This window comes from Aythya fuligula, chromosome 21, assembly GCF_009819795.1.
Source record: "Aythya fuligula isolate bAytFul2 chromosome 21, bAytFul2.pri, whole genome shotgun sequence".
In the NCBI taxonomy this organism is placed as follows: Eukaryota; Metazoa; Chordata; class Aves; order Anseriformes; family Anatidae; genus Aythya; species Aythya fuligula.
In genome coordinates this window covers 4,514,492-4,532,293 of record NC_045579.1, presented here as the reverse complement: position 1 = coordinate 4,532,293, position 17,802 = coordinate 4,514,492, and the positions used below count along the sequence as shown (strand labels likewise).

The 17,802-nt window shown below is 45.9% G+C and overlaps 1 protein-coding gene across 2 annotated transcripts in view; it reads left to right on the top strand.

Moving 5' to 3' along the window:
* The first annotated feature begins 3,138 nt into the window (after positions 1 to 3,138).
* MIB2 (mindbomb E3 ubiquitin protein ligase 2) overlaps positions 3,139 to 17,802 on the top strand; it is a 34,853-nt gene continuing 20,189 nt past the window's right edge. The window contains exons 1-3 of one of the 2 annotated variants that reach the window (XM_032201366.1): positions 3,139 to 3,452; positions 9,892 to 10,239; positions 11,224 to 11,395. In XM_032201366.1, coding sequence (XP_032057257.1) covers positions 9,993 to 10,239; positions 11,224 to 11,395 — 419 coding nt within the window. In that variant the 5' untranslated portion in view covers positions 3,139 to 3,452; positions 9,892 to 9,992. The remainder of the gene's footprint in view (positions 3,453 to 9,891; positions 10,240 to 11,223; positions 11,396 to 17,802) is intronic. The other variant, XM_032201368.1, reaches the window with a different exon arrangement.

Sequence of the window (17,802 nt, the reverse complement as noted above, 5' to 3'; positions counted from 1 at the left end):
TGCTTTCCCCTTATTTGCTCCTTCCGTTGTTTCAAGTGTGATCAGGTCAAATCGTGTTGCTGGCTCCTCTCTGATTCCCAAAGTACCTGATGATCGCATTCCTCAAGCAGTCATGTTATTGGAAGAGCTGTTAGCAAGAATACCCTCTCTTGTTCTGTTTTTCTTTTATTTTTATTTCCCCATCAAGGTTTTTGGTGGGATGCTCCTTTCCTTGACAGAGATGTCTTTCTAAGGCAGCGCTATCCTACCCGAGCTGGGCAACGTCATCTTCTCCTTCCTGGTTCTCCTGTGTGGTTTTCTTTGGAAGCAGCAGGCCTTAATCCAATAACGATCGGGCTTTGCATGCATGCAAACACTGAACTGTTCTCTCCAGAGATACCGAGCTGATGATATCGGTGGGTCATTTGGGAGTTCTTTGCTGTCAGAATACAAGCCTCTTAAGCCAGTTCGTTTTGTGTGCAGGTGGTTGAATTTAAAAGCCTGTGCCTTTCTTACAGGCTGCTGTAAGTTATCTCCTTTATCGTGGAGCTGCGATGCAACTCCTGTTGGGGTTGGTACTTGGGAGATGTGCATCTGTGCAAAAGCAGGCAAAGAGACCTTAGATCAGAATGAACACTTCAGTTGTCTGAATAGAAAAAAAAATCTGCATAGAATAATTATAAACTGATAAAATTTTATCTCTGTGTGGTAGGTATCATCAGATATTTTTCTATCTTTAAGCAAAGATGGAGAAAATGGAGTCTGTTGTCTATTTCTGCTCCCTTTGTCATGAGAGCTGTAGTTTTGTTTGGAATTTCCCAGAATAAGGAAACTTGGAGCAAGGATATATGAGTTTCTTGCTGGCTCTGCCACCAATTCCATATGTAACCATGGCTCCATTCTCCATCTGTGAAGTGTTCTTGCATGCTTTAAAGCTATCCAAAGCTGAAAGATAACATCCGTACTTCTAAAATGTAGACTGGTAAGTGAATTGGTGCATGTGCTGACCCTCAAACCTTTAAGTCCGAGGAAGGAAAGTAACAGCTTACTACTCAATTTGTTCTGCTCCTATGCGGCTGATGTCTCTCTAGCCAAAGGCAGGTCAGGATAGATTAGACTTAAACCTTTTGATTTGCTTTCAGAGCACAAAAAGGGCAAGTTCTAGGCTGGAAACCAGCAGGAGAGCAGCGTTGGCCGTTCTAAAAGCCTGAAGGGGAATCTGAAAGTTGGTAGGATGAGCCATCAAGGCTCATCGGAGATTCAGAGGGTTATATGCTGCAGTTTGCTCTATGCCAGAGCCTGAGGCAGCATCTTTTCACTTTGAGAAGTTGGAAAAAGTTGGGTTCATAACTCAGATGGTCAGTAATCCTGTTGTGTCACCACCAAGGGCTCCTGAGTCTAAATACCTATGAACAACCTTGTCACAGAACCACAACGGTGTGTTTTCCAAAACACCGCTCACTCTGCGCTGGGTCTCGACACCACCAGCTGTGGGCCAGTTACATATTGCTCAGAGCAACGTCAAAGTAAGAATACAGTTGAAATCTGAAAGCAGGAGAGACTTCTGGATGTTGGAATATGTTTCTGTGTGGTACTGCGTGCTGAGGGGATTGAAAATAGGGCTGGAAGGGATTTTCAAGAGGCTGCCTCATCCTCCTTTTGCCAAAGGGCTCAATAAGCTCCACCTAAGCCATTCCTGATAGTGATGTCGAGCTTGTACTGTAACAGATTTTTCCCTGGATGAGTTGGATTTGGGTTTATGAAATCTGCTCTTGAGGAAAAAGTAGATGCTGCTCAGCCCCAGCTACTGAGCTTTTCAAGGCTTTAGGCAGCAATCTGCAAACTGTCAGGTCCAATTAAAGCAAATGGCTGGAGCTGATGTGTTTTTCTCCCTCCTGGAGAGAACACAGTTCATCAAAAGCCAGAAGGAAATTTCATCAGGCTCATGAGCAATTATCTTAGGGAATGTAGTAAGAGAGAGACACCAGATTCCCAGTGTGAACTTTCCCTTATCGTCACCCTTAATTCTCCAGTGAGCAAATGAACAGCGATCCCACGGGTTTCAAGTTTTTGAAGTTTTTGTTGGATTTGGCTGCGGGTGATTTGTAAATAGGAATTTCAAACGCCTCTGACTTGGCAAAAGGTATTCCACCTCTCTGTGGTGCGCCACGACGTCTGTTGTGGGAAGCTTGTGACAGCTGTTTATTTTTGATTGACCTGTGGTGTTTCCTGAAGGCTGTGTTCTCATCTGTATGGGCTAAAGCAAATATTGACCCACTCGCAACTCCGTGGATTTCATCAGCCTGGTCCATTAGTCAGCACTGAGCTGATTCATTAAAAAAAATTACTTAAACCCAAGAAATTTAACTTTTGGAACAAGGAGAAGAGAAGATAACCCTGCAGGTTGTTTTTTTTAAAATACCATCAGAATTTTAAATACCAACCAGAATGCTGGCAGCAAGATTCTGAGCAGGATTTGCACATAACTACTGTTATTACATCTTAATAAATTGTCTGGTGCTTCTTTTAGGCCGGTATCCTTTATCAAGGCAAAAGAATAGAAAGGCAGGATGATAACCACAAAAAGTATTGCTCCTCCAACTTGTGAAGGGAACATCGCCTTCCCTTCTCACCAGGAGGACTCGGTGCTAGAATACAATCAGTGTAAATTGAATGCAAAATTCAGCGTAGACCAAATGGATCAATAGGCTGGCATTTGTATAGGACAAGTGTTGATTGTAGAGGTGAAAAGCAGGCTTTAAGCATGACGGCTGGCTCGTTATTTTTAGCATTTCCTCGCTCTGTGTCCCAGTATTTCAGGATGTGTGCCTGCTCTTACACAAAATAATTAGTGAGGCTGAAATGACAAGATGTTAATCCCCGAGTGAAGGCATATTAATCACCTGCTTTATTCTGTTTATGTAATACAGTTCAATATACTGCGAGAGCAGGTGAGGTTTGGGGTATGGTTCAGCCTCATTCAGGCTTTTTCATGGCTGATTGGTTTTAAAAGGCAGCTACCCCGCTTCTAATTTTTCTTTCTGCTGAGAATGGTTTGTCAGTAGGGACGGCTTCATTTATCTGATATTGATATTTAACCCACGGAAGCATCATCTGCTCTTCTCTTCCACTCCGTGCCAGTGATGCCATTTTGCAAAATTTAGACGAAGCAGAAATGCTGACAGCAGGAGAAAAAATATCCCCGTCTTCGGTGAGCCACGAAGCAAAGCGGCAGGGAGACGCTGTGGCTTAGCAGGGGAGGAGAGGGTGATTCCCTCCGGATCTGCAAATTCTTTCGGTGGCATAAGGAGGAATTCCACGGGCTTGGGCTGATTCTCAGCGGTTAAGTTTGTGGCATAATGCCTGAGGTGGTGTCACGCTTCTGCGTTAGAAGATCTGCTCGGCCTGGGAGTGAGGAGCCTGTATCTTCTGTGCTCTTTGTGTCAGCCACAGGAGATGGAGCCTCAGAACAGGTAACAGCGCTGGGGTAATACACTTGGTGCTTGCTGTTGGTTCCTGCTAAGAGGAACGTGCTTTTGGCCAGAAAATAGCTTGTTCTGTTTGTGTTTTACTAAGGTACCTATCACCAGTTTACGCTAGAGCATTGTTCAGATGGTTAACCTTAGTGGCAAAATTAAGGTAGGACCATACTGCTGAGGTTTCAATTGTTTCTTTTTTTAATTATATTTAGTTAGAACCAGATGGCTGTTTTAAAGGGAGCAGTGCTGTCAGGGTTGGGGGCCATCCCTGTCTTTTTTGGACTTGGTCTGATATCGCTGACATTGTTTTATGACTTGGAAGCATTTGGCTTTGCTTTGCCAGTCCTTGGGTCTGATCTGCACCACGTGCAGTGGCAGTGCAGCTCCTGCTTGCTCTACTCCACCACCCAGCCCCTGTTCTTCAGCCTGAGCGGATAAACAAGACCTGAGCAGACAGCGCAGCTCTTTGTATGAGCATGGGCTGCAGAGTGAGATCTGGGGAACAATACACAACAACGTGGGTCTGACTGCATGCCCTGCCACAGCAAGGAGCGGGACTGGCACCAGTGCTGTGCTAGGAGGCAGTGCTAGAGCCCAGTGTTTGTGCATTAAGGATGTATTGAAAGCACAAAATCTTTATCGTGCGTTGCAATTTAATATTAGCCCTTATACTAGAGGTACTTTTCTCATTTGGTAGGGTTTTACGCAATTTTTTCAGCAAATGATTTAGCACAACTGATTTTATAATAAATGTCTGCATAAAAGAGATGGAGGCTTTCTCTGCGGCCTTTTGTTTCTTTTACAGCCAGCCTGGGCATCTAAGGGAGGAAGCTTGTGCTCTTGCTGCCATATTATAAATTCCAAATACAGGCAAAACCTAAACCCAACTTTTGCCCATAAATGACTCCTTCAGAGGCCAGTTTATGGGTTAGATAGATGCCTGTTGCACTCCTACATAAATGGACAGTCACGTGTATGTTAGGGCTGCAAGCGTTACGAGAGAAAGTAGTACCTGCAACATCACAGGGCCAATTGGAAAGGGATTTTTTCAGAGCATCTTAAAAATACTGCTCTGATTACTTGCGATAAATGCCATATTGCTCTTATGTATGCTTATACGTCTGGCTTTTCTTAAAACAGGCATTAAAATGCTAGTGAAAGACTTGTGTGGAGATACAGCCTTGGTTTGCCTATCGTTTCAGATTGACAGGATGTCTTTACACCTGTTGGTGCTACAATTTTAGCCCAGAACTATGTAGGTGCTGTGTGTGAAGGAACACAGCTGGAACAAGCAGCAGGCTGGCCAGAAGGCACCATTACCAGGCAGCTTAGAGGAGATCTGCTAAGAAGTTAAGGATTTTTGGTCTTTGTATGGTGGTAAGTCAAAAAGGACTGTTTTCTGTTCTGCTCTCACTTAACAGTGAGTGTATTCAGCTGTGGGAATAGCCTTGAGAGAAATTAGACTGGGTTCTGCTGGGAGAGCACACCTATTTCTGCTGTTGTGCTGTCCTGGGGTCTTCCTGCTTGCTGAGGAGGAAGAAAAGCGAAGGCTAGGTCTGAATTTGGGTTTGTTGGCGTGAGAGCTCGCTTTGGTAATGAGTAACTGAGCAGCTTGGAGCCTTAGTCAGAGGTATTTGATCCTGGTTGTTGTCTGTGAGTAAAGGATCTCTAATAGGAAAGTGTTTATTTCTGGTTTGCAGCTAGGGAAACTGGGGTGGGGAACAATAGTTACTTGTGCAGATAGCTAGTGAACTGGCGCTGGTTTCACACTGCTTGTGTCAGGAAAGGGGGAAAATTCAGTCAAATCCCACTTCTGTAGGGCATAAGAGTAGTGTGGAAAAGAGTCCTGCCAAAAACCAGCTGCACAGGCATGGCCGTTCGTAAGCCAGGAGGAGCTGGCTTAATTTAGCCATTACATTTAAGTTGTTTAGAGGCCTTTGTTACCAGTGTGGGGACATAAAAAAGTAAATCTTGAACCTTTACACCAGTGGTAGCCGATCGATCTTAATGTTTTGAACCCCGACTTGAACTGCAGACCTCTGTTCTTGGGTAGAATCCTGCTGAAACGACCAACGAGGCCAGCAAGGTCACAACCAGCTCCTCTCAGAGGGTTGTTCCTGAATTGTCTCCTGAAGAGTGAGCGCCACCGTGCCGACTGCTTGCTTGTGCTGCAGTGAGGTTATTCTGGATTTCTGCTGATGCAGGCGGCGCTGGGGACGTGCTCTGTTCCTGTCTGCCTGCATCGTGTGCCTGTAAACATCTCCTGGTGCTTGCCCAGTCTGCGCTGGGACCAAGGGAGGGTAAAGCAAGTGGCATTGGTCTTGACACAGACCTCATGGGCTTGCGGTTATTTTTGAGATGTCAAGTGAAGAATGCCTTGGCTGCTTGCTCTGTTTCTCTCTTCCCTGAGAGAGATGAGCCGAGGATCAAAGAGCAAAGCACAAACCCACTCTTTTATGAGAGGGGAACTCAGGGCAGGAGGGTGGGTCTTAGAAAACAGGATGTAAAACTCCCCAGATCCTCTTCTAATTAAAAGAAGCTTATTTACCCGCCTCCCAGTCGTGCTGAGGATGCAAGAGCTTAATTCTCTTGCTTGCTTCTCGGTACACCCGGTGCAAAAGGTCGTGTGGAAGGATGGGTTTATGGCTGCGTGGTGCTGTTGTGGGCGCAGTGTGAACGCACCGGGTGTCAAATAAGCCTGTAGTTTCAGGGAGCGTCCTGCCTGCTTTTGGCAGGCAAAGGACACCGTGTTTTCTCCTAGCAGCGTTACGTCTTTTCTGTCCCTGGGTGGGAATTTATGGCAGAAATCTTGCCTCCCGGAACAACCACGAGGCTGTCACCCTCTGCTGTCTGGCCTGAGTGCCCAGTGGGGGTGTTTGTGTCGAGCTCTGTGCTGCGTGAAGCCGGGGAGCCCCAGCCTGCAGCCCCGTGGGTCCGGACACACACACTGCAGCCCACGCGAGTCTGGTGTTCCTGGGAGGCTGCCAAAGAGCAAGAGGAGGACGAGGAGCAGGCAGCTTGACCCCTGTGGTAGGTGTTGGGTGCTGCAGATCGTCAGCAATTGGACGTGCAATGAGGAGAAGTCAGAAACCAGCAATAAGAGACGCGAGATGATGTTATTTCCCCAAATGCTTAGTGCAGTGACGACTTCTTGTGGGGCTTGTGAATTACCGGCTGGGGATGATGGATGTTTCACGCCCGAGTGAAGTTATTAAAAATAATTCCACAGCTCGTGTGAGCTGCTGTGGAAAGGGCCCAGTAATAAAAGTTCTGCTGCAGCCGTCTCCACGTGAGCTCCCAGAGGGTGTTAAGGAGCCAGGGACTCCAGAGGAGCATCAAAACCTGAGCTTTGCGAGCTTGTGCTGCCCTTCTGAAAAATACAAACAGCATTTGCCATGGCCCAGGGCACTTAAGGAAGCATCCTTAGGATTGGCAGAACTCCCTCAGGTGAAGTAATTCCTCCCAGAAGACAATTCTAACTGCAGAATACATCTCAGAAGGAGAAAGAAAAAAAAAAAAAGAGGAGTGGGGGGAAAGAAACAGCTGCCTCTTCCTCTGTTTACCATGCTGTTGAAATAACCTGATAACCACGTTACGTGCGTGGGTTTTGCCAACCTGCTTACACCATCGCTCGGCTCTGTTTGCCGTGTATCCAGTAGAGCAGCAACCTTTGCCTCTTACAAGCCGTGTGCGGGGCTGCCTCTAGAGCACCTCTACCAGCAGCACGGTGTTTGACTGTTAGCAGAGAAACGTTGCAGACTGAAGGCACTTTCCCTTTGTTCCAGTTAAATATTACTTTTATTTCCTAAGAGTGGTTTGATTACACCTGGGCTGTGCTTTTCCATGTCACAGTAGATGAGGTCAGAACATTAGGTCAGGATTCAGAGACATGTTTGTGTTTTATGATGGATTATTTGTTCAGAACTCTCTTTAAACTCCTCTGGGAAGCTGTTGTTTTCTCTAAACGGTTTCTGGCAGCTACACCTATCCTTCCCTGGAATCATTTACACTCAAACAGCTTCGAGGGAGGAGCAGGAGTATTTGTTTCAATGGGTGAAACATTTCCACTTAGGAAGTAAATAATACTGGTCTCTAGCATGATTTAGACCACATGTGTGTTGTAATTCATCTCCTAAAGACTTCAAATGCTTTTTCCTCTTGTTACAATGCACTGCCCTGCAGATTAAGTGGAATGCGGTGCCTTTGGTGCTTTCTTGGGTGAAAAGAGAAGATTGGCATTAAGAAGTCAGCCTTCAGATCAGCGAGCAGATTACATGAGGGTCACTGCAGCCCGGAACAGCATTAACCAGCACTCAGCATCACAAGGGTACAGTTAAATTGCAGCAGCTTTCCTGGGTGGTGGAGTCCTGGACATAAGCACAGAGCGGTGGGATGAGTCCATGTGCAGCTCCTTCGTAACAGGAACCTGCAGAACCAAGGGAAGCTCGATGCATGGGGCAGCAGTAAAACTGTTTCCATCCAGATCCAGCTTCTTATGGGCTACAGATAGGATGGATTTTTGTCCTTGCAGCTTGGTAGTTGGGGCATCAACAGAGATTGCATTCCTGGCCTGTAATTACAGAACTGCCAGTAGGCAGCCAAGTGTTTTCTATAAAGTGGAAAACTTCGTTAAAGCAGTGAAAGCTCTTGGTTAAAGTTACTGCTAGTAAGGCATCCATTTTATTCAGAATCATCTAGGTTGGAAAACCCCTTCAAGATCATCAAGCCCAACCGTTAACCAAGCACTGCCGAGTCTGCCGTTTCTCTCTGATCTGGAGGAGGAGCAGATCATGCAAATCTCCTTAGGTTTTGCAATGCTTTTTTAAAAAGGATATTCTGTCTCTTCATTTCCTAAAAGCAATAACCAGCGGTGCACCTTAAACTCAGCAATGTTGCGTCCACCTCCGCAAAGGTCTAAATGAAAGCGTTGCCCAAGGCATCTTTTAGGGATGATTGGAAGTAAAGATGCCACAAAGTTCACAAGGACGTTTCCTTTTGCTGTTTGGATGTGACAGTGATGTGCAGCAGAAAAAGCCTGAGGCTGGGGAGATGCTAAAGCTGAACAGAAATCCGGCTCTCTGCATGTTAGAAACTTCATTTTGCATCACATTACTCCTCCATACATTTAAAAGGGGATGTTTGGCTGGGGGAAGAGTTTATTTTTAGCCCTGGGTGGTTTTGGTTGCTTTATTGGTAGGCGGCAGCGTTAGCTGCGCGGCACAGAGCTGCTCCTGCTGCCACGTCTGGGTGCACATCCTATGAGCTTGGTGGCAGCTCTGTCAGCCTGGTGAGAGCTGGCTGTGTGTCGTGGCACTCGGTAAGATTTGCTGTGCTTTTGGAACCTGCACAGTTTGGCCCTTGGCATTCTGTATTTTTGATATATGTGGGTTTTTTCCCAAGTATTTCACAAAATTTGGGGTGTTAGAGCTTGAAGTGGAGACCCAGGGATGCCCAAAGGTAAAAGGACGCTACAGTAGATTTTTCCTGAGCTCTGAGAGGAGCTTGGCCCTAAAATTCAAAAGCTGTATTCCTCCGTCATCTTCTAAAAAAGACATCTCTAAATCCACAAACCAGACTGACAATCTGTGATTGAATTCAGAGCTGTGGATGTGCTGCATCCATGTGGTGTTCACCTCATTTACCAATTGTCATGGCAACACTTGGAGAGGCTATCCCAAGCTTTTCCTGCAGTGCTCGCTGCAGATTAGCTGCCCACCCTTTCCTGTTCCTGCTCTAGCTAGAATAGCAACAAAGGTTGACATTTCTCTAACACTGGCTCTTGTTTTAAAACTGCTGTTGCTTTTGGAAGACAGTTACATATTGCTTTTCTCTGCATCTTTAAGGCTTCCTGTATCTCAAAATCAATCACAAACTTTCTGGGCAAGATGAACACAGCGCTGCAGTATCATTTGAAAAGATGTATGTGAAGTCTTCATCAAAAATAGAGCTCTGTTTGAATAAAATACAGATTTATCTACTCGGCATGTCAGGCCTAGTCTGTGGCCGGGTTGTTTGGGGCAGGGAGCATGTTTCTTGCCATTCTGACTCTTCGTGGAGTTGATGTTAAGTTCACCTGTAGTGCTATGACGAAGTAGGACTTCCAATTTCTTGCTAAAGGCAGCTGTCATTTTCTAAAACAGCATCTGGACTGCAATCAAGACTGAAGCTGAACAGAAGGTAATCAGGATGCATCTCGGTAATCTTTTTACACAGCATTTCATTTGATGGTGTTTACAGCAGAGTGGGCTAAGTACCTCAAGGTGGGCTTTGAGCTGTTTTCATTTGGGAAGTGGAATCTAGAAAACCTTCTGGCCCTGCTAACGGAGCAAGAGTTTGTGCACCAGGGGCATGAGCTGAAATGGGATCTGCTCGCCTTGCTCTGAGGGCTGTGATGTTTGGAGTGACACCACTTAATGCCACGTTGTCTTCCCAGGTGTGCTGAACATGCTGCTGCTGCTGCTGCTGGATGAGTTGCTGCCGCCCATCTCCCAGAGCTGCTGCGTGAAGGATTTCTGAGGGTTGCTGTGCAGAGCGATGGACTCGGACCCCTATGCCAGCATGCAGGTTGGGATGCGGGTGGTTCGCGGAGTGGACTGGAAGTGGGGCAGCCAGGACAGTGGCGAAGGGAACGTTGGGACCGTGGTGGAGATCGGTCGCACAGGCAGCCCAACCACTCCGGATAAAACTGTGGTCGTGCAGTGGGATCAGGGCAACAGAACCAACTATCGGACGGGATTTCAAGGAGCTTATGACCTTCTTCTGTACGATAACGCACAAATAGGTAAGTGTGGCACGGACAAGAAGCACAAGGATGTGCTGTAATGCCATCTTCAGCATGTGGAACCTGCCTCACCTGCTAACTGGCACCTGAGCCTTTTGCAACTGCGTTGTAATGAATGTTTGAGTTCAGTTGTGCTACTTTTCTATGGCAGGACCACGGAAAGGCATTGAAATTGAGCAAGATAATTCAGAACAAACGAGATGTCTTCTTAGATCAATATTAATTCTTTTGGTTCCCTTGTTTAGGCTTTGTATCTGAAACGTACTGAGCTTCATTGTCAATTGTTTGTGCAGAACAAGCTCCCAAGTGTTATTTGAGCTAAGTAGAATTTATATTGCCTGTTTTGCATAGTAAACAGCTCAAAAGTCAAGCATCAGAAAAACTGAGCAGCCAAAAATTGTTACAGTTGAATTTTCCTGATTGAGCTCATTTGTTGTAGCTGTGCTTACTTGATTGAGTAAGGGCAGGAGTTATCTGTTGTTGGGAGAAAGATAATGTATGGGAGAGATCTTTAAACAAATACAAAATCTGCTCTGGTTTATTGCACTGGATGAGCTCTAATCCTCTTCCAGCATCCCCCGCTTTCATTTCATTCCCATGCAACCATTATGTGAGCAGCCTTATTTTGCTGCTCTGGTGGAAGAGAGCAGGTAGACGTGAAGCAGTGCCAAACTCAGGGCTGTGGGGTAGTAGTGGGGTGGACCTGTCCTAACGTACAAATCCGTGGAGACAAAAGGATTGGTGGCTCAATCTTAATGCCACCTCAGGGCATTTGTGGGGTTTCTGATTTGCTTAGATGGCAGCCAGATCAACTCTGCTCAGTCCTAGAATGCCGTGCTGACTTTCCCTTATTAAGCTTAGATGTTCTGTCATCTTTAGTACGTGGACGTACTAAAACATGCTAATATAATTCTAACAGCCTTGTCAACCTGGTTTCTCTGAATTTGGTGTGGATCTTATATTCTTTTCCTTCTGTTCTGCTAGGTGTCCGTCACCCTAACATCATCTGTGACTGTTGCAAGAAGCACGGCATCCGGGGAATGCGGTGGAAGTGCAAAATGTGCTTCGACTACGACCTGTGCACGCAGTGTTACATGAACAACAAGCACGATCTGTCCCACTCCTTTGAGCGCTACGAGACAGCACACTCACAACCGTAAGTGGAGCTACAGGGAGAGTCCAGTGAAATGTGTTGAGATTTGTAAACTGCCCTTCTGTAGCAGTGGTCTCCGAAGTGGTGTGCATGAAAAATTGTCAGCACTAGTTTCGGTTGTGCCTCCTGAGGTGGGCATGAAGATGAATTCTGTAATCCTAGAATGTTACAGGAAATCAGCTCTTGTGTTTGTCACTGATTTTCTTTTTTTTGCCTTGAAAATATCACTGTAGCATCTGTCTTTAGCAACATAATTCCATGGACAACTCTGATTTGCAGCTGTCTTTCCTCCCATATGGGAAGCTCTGGAGTTATTACCATAGTCTTCACAGTATCGTTGAGCCAGAATTCTGAGTGCTAGCAAGGGGTAGCTGCTGCTGTCCAAAGGGATCGTCTCTGAGCTTTAAGGCTCGTGTTTATCCACCAGATTAGGATGTTTCTTGAGCTTGTGTTAATACGACAATCCAGACAGATCCTATTGTGAAACGAGCGTCATGATTTCCACTGTGTGTGAATGTATATATGGCTGTGTGTATTTAGTGGAAGTATAAATACACCTATATTTTTACTCTCAGCATTATAGTTAGCTCTAGACAGTTATTCAGGGGCACCTGCTTGCCTGCTGCTAAGGTAGATAATCTTCCTAACGTTCAAAGGAAGAAGAAAAAAAAACTAGACAGCAGCTATCATACGAGGCTGCACTGTTGCAGAGCTGTCCAGTTTTGCCATATGGCTTCTATGGGGTGCTGCTGCTTTGGGCCAACTGGTGCTTGGGCTGCTCTGTCATCCTTGTGGACCCTTATCAGGAACACCCCAGAATGCTATTTTTTCTACTGGGAGGGAGATTGCCAGGCAGTTTTCTCCTCAGACCTCTTGAATTAGGCAATAGAGTGCTTGCCATCAGTGAAAAGAGAGCACGGAAGGCTGCTGGTAAACTTGCCAGACCTAGAGTTGTCCTCTGTGACTTGTTTGACTTTGCCAGTCCACTGCAGCACCGCTCTGGAACATTGCCTGAGAAACCTCTGAGCTCTGCTGGGGTCTCTGGATGCAGCTTTCCTCTAGAGCAGAACTTGATGTCTGATGATATTGCCTCTTTGTGCCCTTTTGGTTTATTCGGCTTGCTTTTTTTTCCTGAAATTCCTTTCCTTTTTCTGCAGGTTTGTACCACCCAGCGGTTAGAGACGTGATATAAATAGGCTTTTATTAGTTCATAAAAGGAAGTCTAGACATAGGGCAGAGTCTGTGATATTGAGCCTTTTGTTATAGCAGTGGGAATCTGATTTACATCACTGTATGGTAGCAGAAGTAATGGTCTTCCTAATACTAGGCAGCTAAAAAAAAAAAAGAAAAAAAAGAGTGGGGGACACTGTGTGAGCCTGCCAGATGTGGGAGTGCAGGAACAGATGTGCAGGAGCAGGAAGAAGTCAGGACACTTTTGCTGTAATGCAGACAAAATCCTGTGATTTCTCAGTCTGTCCTGTGGTTGCATTAAGAATGGAACTTTCTAATTAAAAAAAAAAAAAGTAAAATATGGCAGCAGCTGGGGATGGGGCAGATCACCTCTGAACAGCACCATGGAGAGGATTTCTTTGGGATAACTGAGGTCTGAGCTGCAAATACAACACCGCCTTAGGCAATGCAGCATCCGTTTCGAAGCACGGGAATTGCTTGCTTATGAATCACTGGAGCCCTGGTGTTGTGAAAAGACAACTGCTTGGATCATTCATCTCATTTTTTGTGCTCAATAAAGTAGAAGAGAAAACCTTTGGCAGTTCACCAAAGACTAAAAGGAAAAGAAAGCAGTGCATTTAAAAAACATGGGAACTGCTGTGTGGATTTGGGTTTTCTCGGGGTTTTGCTGTTACCTGCTGTTGTTTGAGTGGCTGTGAAATACAGAAGTAGGCTCCTTTGGAGATCAGGTTTCTCTCCCCTCCTTTCTCTGGCAGGAATGGCTGGGGTGTTTGGTTATTCAGATGGGAAATGGACAGCCTCAAGCACAGCAACTGTTTTCTTTCAAGACCATCAGTGCAAGCCCTGCGCAACGCAGCTGTGTTTGGGAGCTTTCCATCAGCTCTCCTTTAACCAAAGATCAGGAGCTGGGGCTTGGCAGCTTCCCCGTGCTCTCAGCCTGTTGTGACAGGGTGGATGATCGCCGTGCCTCCAGGACTGCTGCCACTGCTGGTCCTTCACTGTAGGAAGCTGAGGGGAGGACAACTTGCGATGTCCTTGTGCAGCAAAGTGCTGCCACCTGCACTGTTGTTGCCAGCACCACCGCATGACACCTGTGCAGCTAAACCTGGGCAAGGCCAACGAGTAAATGTTTCTAGGAGCTCGCTAATCTGAGGATTTTGAGAGACCTTAAGGCCAGGCAGACACGGCAGAGCATTCCCAAACAGTTTCCTAAAGAGGCTTTGAAGACACTTTTATCTGAAAGCTATTTCAGGTCTTAAATGACCTGGTTTGACCTGCTGCTGGCAGGAAGTACGGATTTTGTATATTTTGCCATGTGAACTCATCTCTTCCTGGCATCTGCCAGCTGCTGACATTGTTTATTGGTCTTCTTTGGTTTGAATTTTATGGCTGTTAATTTTGAAAGAGGCTTTTATCCTTGGTTTAAAGGCAGGATAGCTCAATTTCACCGAAGACCTATGTTTTTCATAATCGAGTATCCATTTGCTCAGTAACTGGAAGATAAATCAGTGTCTGTAAGCAGCAAAGCAAAGCAAAGCTTCCCAGGTTTTGTCCTGGCAGTCTCCTGCAGCCGGTAGAGGAGGTGCCAGTTGTCTCTGCCTCGGGTGCTGTGACTTTGCAAGCAGCTTTGCCAGCTTCTGGTGTCTGGATGTGAGTCCGATGGCCTTTTTCTTTGTTGTTCCTGAGAGCTTTCTGAATAGCAATCGAACTGCTTAGGGGAAAAGAGAGGAGAGCTGCACATCAGGATGGCACAATCTCTTGTACTTCTCACTCGATCATTGCTTTCCCTACATCCATTTTTCCCCATTAGTGACTGTTACTGGGATTAAGCTTTACTCCCCAGTAAACCACATCCTTGACAATTTTTGAAAGTTCTGTGTAATGAAGCTTAAAAAATCTAAATATTTTCTTGCAATGCATTTTATCCTGAAGTCAGAAACAGCGTTTGCAGTTATTTTCAACCATAATCCTTAACAGCTCTGCTTAGTTCACCACCTGGATTTACAAATGAGATGCATTAAAAGAACAAGCACATGCTGGCAGTCGGATACCTGTGTGCAATGCTGGCCATCTGAAGGCAGCTTTAATAGTCCAGCCTTCCCTCTGTGCCTGCTTATAGCGTAAGCCTGAGCTGATTGAGCAGCTGAGTGGCAGCTGCTGGGCATTTGATTACTAGGCAATAAAGGGGATGCAGGTTTATTCCCTGTAGTAACCTCTGCAGCGCCTGCTATTTATGCAATGTCAGTTTAAGATGCTAGACTACGAAATTTCAGTGAGTAACATTGAGTGAAATCTGGCTCCTGTGTGATGATTTCTTTCCTGATGCTCTTAAAAATGTTCATTGAGCATTAATTCATTTATTAGTATGAATTTATTTGAACATTAGGGCATATCCTGATAGTAGGGCTTCTCTTTTTCAGTTTGGAGTATCAGTTTGGTGAAGGCTGCGCCTCGGCATGGAAGCAGAGGATTGACAATGGAAATTCTTGGTAAAGGCAGCTCCTGAAATAGGTTTATGTGATCCTGATCCCTCACTTACCAACGTCCTTGTCTTAGGCTGGTTCATGCTTGAGCAATCAGCATCCGCCTGCCATCTGTCAGAATTTCCTTTCTTTATCCTTTGCTGGAAGTGCTTTAGTAAAAGATTTGGAGGGAGGATTAGGGAATCTAGAATTTCCTGCCGAGGTCAGTTTTACGTGGAGGTTCTGCAGCGTCTCTGTGCTGCCTCTTTTTTTTCTTGAGGCAACCTGGGTAGATCCTTCTCCATCCTAGAGGCAGTGTGGGTTTGTAGCCACTGAAATGCAGTTCTGGCTTAGAGCCGTGCCTCTCTGAGGACAGAGATGAGATGCATGGCTTCACTCTGCACAGAACACGCTCCCGAGTGTCTTCTGGACTCCGCAGTAATTTAATATCGTTGGAATTTGTGGGACAGGAATGGCTGCAGTCCTCGAATGGCTGTTATAATTAAAATTGTTATTAAAGGCAATATTGCAGTGATGAAATTTATCTCCAGGGTATTGCTGAAACACACCAATAACGTTGGTTGTTGCGCAGTATTTGGAGCAAAACATGTCAAATTAGATTACCGCCCGCGATGTGTTGGCTCGGGACAGCTCGTTCCTCCATCGCCCTTCTGTGCTGCTGGTCAGCAGCGTGGTTCAGGACAAGGTCAGAATTTTTGTGAGGCCAAGGGCAGGAGGCAGTCGTGGTGGGTTGTCTCCAGCATTTCAGTGGAACAGGACGTGGAGTTCCTTGCGTGGGGATTAAAATAAAAGACGGTCTCTGTTTCTGCTTGCTCACCTACACAGCAGACACAGGAAAGTGGTTCCATACCTGATATGAGTTATCCATTCCTGGGAGATGGCTCCAAAGCTAATATTTTGGGTGTTTTCTGCCTCTGGAATTGTCTTTAACATCAGATAAAGAACCCCTGCCTATCAAGAAAGGGTCTGTGGTGGTACTTTGGGATGCTGAGAGAGAACTTCAGATTGTAGGCTATAAAAGCAGCAGGGGAATAAAGAAAGGTCAGCACCTGTGAGAGAATGGTAAACACGCAGGGTTGGTGATGTTCTGTAGGTAACTTTCTCGTGGGTTTCCAAAATGTTTGGTGGAATGGCTCTGCTTGCTTGCAGCTAATGCTTTGCAGGCCAGTTTGTCAGTAAATTGGCACAGACGTGAGCACAGGTGGAGTTTGGGCTGTGCTTGCCGGGTGCTTAAGGACAGAGGGCTGCAGTTAGAAGGCAATTTGATCCCGTCCGTGTTTATAAGTGATATTAAGGAAACCCAGCTTTCTTTTCGTGGTCTCTAGCCACAAATTTACCCAAAGTGACAGCTAACGTGAGAGCTGTTGAGATGGGGCAGGGCTGCTCTTAGGATTATATGAGCATAAGAAAGGAAAAGGGGGAGAGAAAGAAGCGTGTTCTTATTGCTTTGTCTCCAGGTTTCGTTAAGACATCTTGGCTAAATTGTTAGGAAAGTATTCGAGGAAATACAGGGCACGTAGCATGTGGTAGCTCAGCTGTTTCAGATGGGATACACAAATCCATGCTGGTTCTTGAAACCAGTCTATAGCAGTTTATCCCTTTTTAAGGCATGACCAGTGCAATAAAATGAACACTGGTAAGCATTTCTTTTCAGTGAGCCTCCGAGCCTTCTTTCATTATTGTCTTCCAAAACAACTGGTGGTGTTTAAAGAATAAAAACAACACCGAAACAAAAAAAAAAAACCCACAACCTCAACCATTCAAAAAATTGTCTTCATCTTCTCTCCTACAGAGCTACAATCAGGATAATGAAAACGATGAGAGGAATATGTGTAAATAGTTTCTCCCTCTTTTTAAACACCCAGGTGGGAGATCTGGTAACAAGTTAAGAAAGGTAAAAGACTTAGGCTTTTGATGGATCAGTAAACAGTGAGTTCAGGCATAAGCTTTTTATCCTTCTGAGTCTCTACCTTCTCTCTGGAGGCATTAGATGGGAGATAAATAAGGTGGTGTGAGGTCAGCCCTGCTGCTGGTAGGCTCCCCGCCCCTTCCCTGTAGTAGGGCTGCTGAACTTTTCACTCCGTCTGGGACCCACTAAGCCTGGCGGGAGGAGCTGGGCGGTTAAGGGTATGGATTGCAGCACCTCTGCAGTCACCTAGCAAAGCGAATTGCACCCCAGGGACCAAACCAAACGGCTCCGAGGGCTTTGGTGGCTCGGTATCTTATAAAAAGCTTTTTGGTAAGGTACTAGGAGCAGCAGAGAAGCTACTGTAACGTTATGGGAATTGGGAGCTGCTTTAACAGGACGTCAGACCCCCTGTTCACTATCACGTAGGTAATTTTCTTTTCCTCCTTGAGATGAATTGGTGTGTATGCCTGTGATGCAGAGGGCAGGGAAGATAAAGGTCTGTGTTATCCTGGGAACAGGCTAGCCACAGCGCTGTTGGTCTAATCTGCTCTGCTTTTCAGAAAGTGAGTGAGGCAGTGCAGCCTGCAGCTTAGTTATGAAATGTGCTGAACTCCTGAGGGCTTTGGGCTCGGAGGCTGCCTGAGCCACTCCTTACATGCAGGTAATGCCCACGGGCATCGCCTTGGAGTTAGAGGGACACCAGGCAGCCAAAAGGCAGCGTCTCTCTCCCCCTGACGTGATGTCAGGCTTCCTAGAGGAGTTACAGGCTTTGTTCTTGTCCCTCTGTTTCCCCCTCTCTCAGAACCTATTTTAGAGGTAAGTTTTCA